Here is a 6895-nt window from a genome sequence, read left to right as displayed (position 1 = left end):
CATGACTCTTTCTGAAAAACATGGACATTGCAGTTTTTTGTTTTGAGGCATGGCATCAAATGAAATTCAGTGTGCGAGCGCTGCCTCTCCCTCCCTTTGTAGCCGAAAGACCCTCCCAAAGTTAGAAAAAGCGCGAGAAAAAACTCTCTCTCTCTCTTTGTGTGTGTGTGTGTATTATCTGCGTGTGTGTGTGTGTGTGCATGCATGCCAGTTTGTGTGGACAGTGTGAGCGCTGTCTTGAATACAAAAGGACATCTTCACAGGTTCAACACAGGCACATACTGGTGTTTGTGCTGGATTCTACTTTCTCTTGCAACTGCCAGCCTCAGGTAAAATCCCAATTACTGAGACTTTTACATAGTTTTGACATATCATAGTGACCACACAGAGATGTGTGTGTGTGTGTGTGTTATATGCCTTATCTTATGAACTAACTAGTTTGCAGTTCAAACTGTTTTATGGTGTATGCAGCGACTCCTGGCTTGGTTATACTTTAGTCTCTTTGGGGATGTTTTTGCTTTGATGCTCTGAATTAACAGTGATGACTGGGTTATTTTTGTATATATGCAGAGATAGTGCAGTGCATATTATTATACTGTTTATACTATCATGTACCAATATACTGTATGAAGTACAGCGAAACTGAAATGTTGTTTATCATCTATATGAAAGTATTTTATAGAGTTTTAAAATATCCTCAAATAAATCAAATGAATTACATATGCTGTAAAATTGTGCAAGAGATACATTAAAGACTGTCATGTAACATGGATATTGCATTCAAAATGAAAAGTCTGTATGTGTACTTTGCGACATCGCCTCATAAAGATCAAATTAATTAGTATTGAACAGTTTATTGCTTTCAGTGGATTTTCATACACACACCCCTCCTGGGGTATTTGGGCTGTACTGGGCTGAACCACAGGGCTATTGTTCCACTGGACAGGCCCACTAATGTCTGTTTTGTTTCCGTCCAGAGAGACAAAAAGTTTGTGGACTTAGTCAACTTTTTCCAGTCTGGTAGCTTCTGATGTTTACTTTAGCTCTGAATGTGACTTTTGAGAGAGAGGCGCATCTCAGAGGCCTGTTACCGTGACAACAGTGGAGACCAATCCCGCAGCTCCGCTTGTGTTGGCGTGCATACAGATGCACTCATCTGTTTTAACTTTGAACGATCTGCCAAGTTCATGTCTTTGTTGTGACGAGTTAGAAGTCAAGATATAATGTATTGATTGTTTATGGTGTGTATTTTTCTGATGTACAATTCTGCAGTACTTCACAATAATGTAAATTACATTTAATCAATTTCTATTTCTTTCCTGTGTTTAAACTATCAATTTCAATGTTTCAGGTATGAGGGCCTGCTTAGTTTTCCTTTGCTTACTGGCAGCAACACTTGCCCTGTCTGTGAGTAGCAAAGCTATCATTATTTATTTGCGCATTGCAGTTTTGGTATTCACTAAACAGGTGATCATTACCAATGATTCCTCTTATGTCCAGGTTAAAAGTAAACCTCATGGAAAACATCATGGATTGCACAAGACTTCACACACAGCCAAAGAAAAGGTAAAACGTGACTCAAATTTTTTTTTAAAGTTTTATTTGAATGAGATAATTTCATACTTTAAATAAATATTTTTTCTCCTTCCTGGTTAAGGACGTTATCACAGAGGAAGCCAACAAGCCACAGGTCTCACCCACTTTAGTCACTTTGGAGGCCAGGAGCCAGGAGCAGGAAGATGAAGAGCTGAGCTCCGAGGGCAACGCTAATGCCAACAGGGAGGATGGAGCGTTTAAGGTGGCTGAAAGGAGAGATAAAAGCACTGCAGTCCTGTTGAGTGAGGAGGAGCTGGTAGACCTCCTGAAGAAGGAGGCAGAGGAGGAAGAGGTGGAAGAAAGAGAGCTGGAGGAAGAAGAATTGGAGGCAGAAAAAGGCAAGGTGGAGTCTAGTGAAGCTGGTGAGATCAGAGAGGATGAGGAAGCTGAGGGGGAGGATAAGAAACTGGAGGACAACTTGGAATTGGAGGAAGATGGGAAAGAAGAGGGGGAGATGAAGGAGGAGAGTGTGGAAGATGAAGTCCAGGAGGAGGTGGAGAAGATGTCCCATAAGAGCAAGAGGGAAGAGTCTGTTAGCAAAATGGCCAACAGAGAAAAGCAAGTCGCACTGCTAGAGGAACCAGAAGGCAGCACAGAGTCAGATATCCCAGTGGATCTTGACTATGCTGCTGATAGTGGCATCTTACAACCTCTGCAGATGATATCAGCGAAGCTAAAACACCACGTTGATGACGCCCAGCCCCTTTCAAAAGCAGATGTTCCAGATGTTAAAGAGAAAGAAGTCAGTGAGAAAGAACTACCCATCGTAGATGAGGACTATGACCAAGACATACAAAACACTGAGGCAGCGGACAGCGAGGAGTTTGATCAGGACAAGCTGCAAGAAGGCAGAAATGATAAAGATTCACAAGCTAAATCTAAAGAGATGGATCAGGACGTGGAGCCTCAGGAGCCAAAGAGCAGTGAATCAGGGTCCCGAGTGACTGGGAAGGAGGAAGAGAAAAGTAAGAATGACAGTGGAAGTCACATCAAGGGAAAGACAAGGAAGCAGAAGAAGAACCAGAGGGCGAGGAAGCACTCTCCGCAGAGAGAGGAAACACAGTCTGGACAAGAACTGAGCCACCAGGATCCTCAGGAGTCTGAGAGCAGCAGTATTGACAATACAGTGCACAAGGCAAAGAGGAGAAGGGCCGGAAAATGGGTAAATGATACCTAATTTGCACATGTGTCTTAATTAAAACAGCTATAATTAATATACTTATATTAACAATGGATGACATAACTACTTGCGTGTGAAAGGGGTCACTCGTAATGATGAACCTGCAGAGAACTATCAGTCTACGGAGCATGATATGCCTCTTTAGCTGATTTTTTTTTTTTTTTTGGCTGGTTGTCTGCAACTTCACTTTTCATTCTCATAGCTCTCTTCAATGTCTTCATGCAGCAAGCAGCTGTTTTTGGCTGATGTGATGGCATAAATGAGTGGTTGAAACATTAGTCGTTTTTTTTCATATGTCATGAAGTTACATTTCCATTGACTCCTTGTGTACCTTTCCAGGGTCCTTTGGTTGGAATGAATCCAGTGCAGATAAGAGCCACAGTGGATCTCTACCCCAGCTCCAGGCCCTCTCTTGGTGGAAGCATACATCACCCAGAGGCCCCTGCTGGTTGGTTAATTCAGCAGCCGCACCACTCACCGTTCACCATTCTAAACAAATGCACTATCCCAACAGTCTCAAATGGGAATCTGCTGACTGGGTTATTTTGCTGAAACTTCCACATGAATAGTGCCACCCTGCTTCACAGTCACTACCAAAACACAGCTCTGCAGGCTTAAGGAGTGAATAAGGGAGATCACGTTGATTTTAATCACTGTACAAACTCAAATGGCAGTGGAATGTAGGGGATGGTGTGTAGTGGTTAGAGCCTGTTGGCTTCAAGTCCTCACACTGAGAAACAAAACCAGACCAGCCAGGAAAATAGACCATTTATAACCCTGCTTTTAAAATTGAGATAAAGTATAGGTCAAAGGTTATTGCAGTGTTTGTATTTTCTTCCAGATCCATGCGACGATTTCCGCTGCAAACGTGGGAAGACATGTAAACTCGATGCAGACAACAAGCCGGGCTGTGTGTGTCAGGAACCGTCACAATGTCCTCCCAGCGTGAATGAGTTTGATCACGTACGTATGAATAACCTGTAGATGGCTAAGCTGGAACGTTCCTCCACTGTTTTGCTTCTGATCGTCGCATTTATGTCCCATTTAGGTTTGTGGGACAGACAACAAAACATATGACACGTCGTGCGAACTCTTTGCTACTAAATGCAACCTGGAGGGCACCAAGAGAGGGCACAGACTTCATCTGGACTATACCGGGCCATGCAAACGTGAGCATTAACCACTGTACAGACTTTGTGATTTGAGCTGCAACATTCTAGTCTGTTGCAGGAGAAAACAATTTGACTGTGCTCTTTCCCCCTCTCTGCTCTTCTGTCTCGCAGTAATACCTCCATGCGTGGACGCTGAGCTGGTCCAGTTCCCTCTACGAATGAGGGATTGGCTGAAAAATGTGCTGCTGCAGCTCTATGAGCATGACTCCATGTCCCCTGGCTTCCTCACTCCGAAACAGCGTTTTAGAGTAAGACACAGTGCTGTTTCTGTTTCTCCGGCTTCTTAGAATTGATCTATTTCAATCTTAATCTTAGGAAATGAACATTTTCCACAAGTTGCAAGTAAATATACTCATTTCGCTGCAGTTTGTTGTGCTATTTGTATCCAATCAATCAGTCAGTCAGAAAATAACAAAGCACCTTTGGGAAAAGGAAACATTCAGTGATTTAGGTAATGAAAGGCAAGCAAACTGTGGTGTTCTGTATTTTGTAGGTGAAGAAAATCTTTGAGAGCGAGCGGCGTCTTCATGCTGGAGATCACTCTGTTGAGCTTCTCGCACAAGACTTTGAGAAGAACTACAACATGTACATCTACCCAGTGCACTGGCAGTTTGCTCAACTGGACCAACACCCCTCTGACAGGTAAATCTTGAGGCCAATCACACATTTTATATCACAAGGTGCACGGTATAAAATATAATATGTAAATAATGGAATTACAATGTAATTATATAACACATTATATTACATCCAAAAATGGTCATAGAATAATTAGTATACACTGTTGCTCATAGCGTGACGTTTTAATCTGAATAAGAAAAAAAATTGAAACATTAAGGAGACAACAAAATCTCCAATGAAACTTATTCTGATGATTTTAGTGGATAGCTGGTAACTTATTCATCGATAACCCTAACACCAATTTATTCATGACCGTTATATAGAAATATTCACAGGACATGTTGACCTACCTTTGAGATAAAATTCTTGGTTTTCACTCCCGTGTTCATCTTGTTTTTCTAAACCTCACCCGCGTTCCCAGGGCACAGGCCGTAATGACTCTCACTGTGTTATACAGTGGCTTACTATTTGGATGCCATTATGACTGATAGTGGACAGCTGGAGACTCATATCTCCTCCATTGCTAGGGTAACCAAGGTCTTATAGATAAGGAGGTAGGAGGATAGCCTAAACTTAGAGAAATCAAGTTAGTGTCCAGGATGAGCTAAGTAGGGAAAAGAACAGGAGGCATGTAAGTGGGTGAGAACATGTGACAGTGCAGATTTTGGTGACCAATAGCATCTTCACACATTATTGTTTAGGATAAAGTTTCACCTTATATGGAATAAGGTGTGGTAAAATGTTGCAACCTAGTATTATATACTCATTGTCAGACAAGACATTTTCAGAACTTGGTGAGGCACTACTACGGTCCACTCGTTGTTATTGCACTGCTCATCATTATCTCCACGGCTTTCAGGAAATACTCCTTCCTGAGACATCTGAACTCCTGGTCATTGTTTTTTCTTCAGCTCACAGGAATTTGAGTCTCATACATTATTTCAAGGAATTTAATATATCACATAATATCAGTGAGCAATCAAACAAAATTCTAATGTGTGCAAAGAAAGTATATTTCCAATCTGGATTTTTTCTGGAGCTCTGGAGCTGGAGTTCCTTCATATTATTGGAGGTAGAATTAAGGGTTGGCTAAAGTCAAATATTAAACAAACCCCCAGCAGTGCTGGCTGGGTATATCATAAAACACAAGTGTTTGATTATAATGTGCACACATTAGATGCTCACAGTGATGAAAACCTGTTGGTGGTCCGTTCTCTGCAGATTGCTGACCCACTCAGAGCTGGCCCCGCTCAGGGTCCCTCTGGTGCCGATGGAGCACTGCACCTCCCGCTTCTTCCAAGAGTGTGACGCTGACAAGGACAAGCAGGTGTCCTTTAAAGAGTGGACTTCCTGTTTTGGTATCAGGAATGGTGAGAACAGTAGCACGTCATTCACTGAAACGTACTGATACTTCAGAAATGTGACGAATACAAAGTCATTATATTTGTGAGGAAGTGCAGTATGATCACTAGGAGAGCCAGGAGAGGTTTTAAAACTGTGACTCTCAAATCTGAATATATTTATATAAAATTTCACATTCAACACTCAGAATTCGATGATTTCACAGGCAGTTAGTTAATTAGTCAACCACCATTTTTAGTGTCTCTATTAAACGAATAGGAGAAATCAGTATATATGCTGTTTCAAACCCCTTTTCCATTTCTACCTACTTTCAGTAATAATGTACCTTAATTTCCATGTATTCATTCTCTCCACAGAGGATATGGATGTCAACCTGCTCTTCTGAGCTTCATTTTGTGCCTCATCTACTGCACAAGCTTGTGGAAGCTGCTCCAACATTGCAGCTTGAGATGGAGGCCTCCGTGAAGCCTTTGGCTCCTGTTACTTTGTCATGTCAAAAGTTACAAGACACTCTGACAAGTACAGGTGTAAGAAACTCATTTTACCTCCTGCTATATAAAGGACAAGTGTTGGTGGTCAGTGCTGTTATTTTGTGTCAGGCTAAGCTCGCACATTTGGATCTTCGTTCTGTAATTTAGACTAAACTGCTAGAATTTTTTTATTAGAATATAAGAAAGAGTTATGTTTTCTAATGCATTCCAACCTGGGGAAAAGTTTACAACAGCTCAACAGTAGAAAAGGCATTGTGCAGTATAGGTACGAAGCCTCAGAAGAACTGTGGTTTGTATGTTAGAGTGGTTTAGTGCAGGATTACTATTTGAATCAAAATAAATGTAGTAAATGTAAATCAATAACTGTGTTGCTTAATTTAGTTTCAAATTATGTAAATGTTTGTGTGTACATCTTATGTTTCATTGCAGCTCTAATTAAAGCTTTATGGACGGCAATGGTCTTCACAATATCA

The 6895-nt window shown here is 41.3% G+C and overlaps 1 protein-coding gene across 1 annotated transcript; it reads left to right on the top strand.

The window, feature by feature from the left end:
* The first annotated feature begins 226 nt into the window (after positions 1 to 226).
* On the top strand, positions 227 to 6895 carry sparcl1 (SPARC-like 1). Its single transcript, XM_023418426.2, has 11 exons — positions 227 to 329; positions 1352 to 1407; positions 1501 to 1566; positions 1658 to 2758; positions 3116 to 3224; positions 3618 to 3739; positions 3825 to 3945; positions 4060 to 4196; positions 4442 to 4590; positions 5791 to 5939; positions 6288 to 6895. Exons 2-11 carry the CDS (start codon positions 1354 to 1356, stop codon positions 6314 to 6316), a joined length of 2037 nt encoding a protein of 678 aa, XP_023274194.1. The 5' UTR covers positions 227 to 329; positions 1352 to 1353; the 3' UTR covers positions 6317 to 6895.

The sequence above is a fragment of the Seriola lalandi genome, unplaced genomic scaffold (assembly GCF_002814215.2).
Source record: "Seriola lalandi dorsalis isolate HSWRI2012SDOR001 ecotype SW California unplaced genomic scaffold, Sedor1 jcf7180002054582, whole genome shotgun sequence".
In the NCBI taxonomy this organism is placed as follows: domain Eukaryota; kingdom Metazoa; phylum Chordata; class Actinopteri; order Carangiformes; family Carangidae; genus Seriola; species Seriola lalandi.
This window is presented reverse-complemented; position numbering and strand designations above follow the sequence as displayed.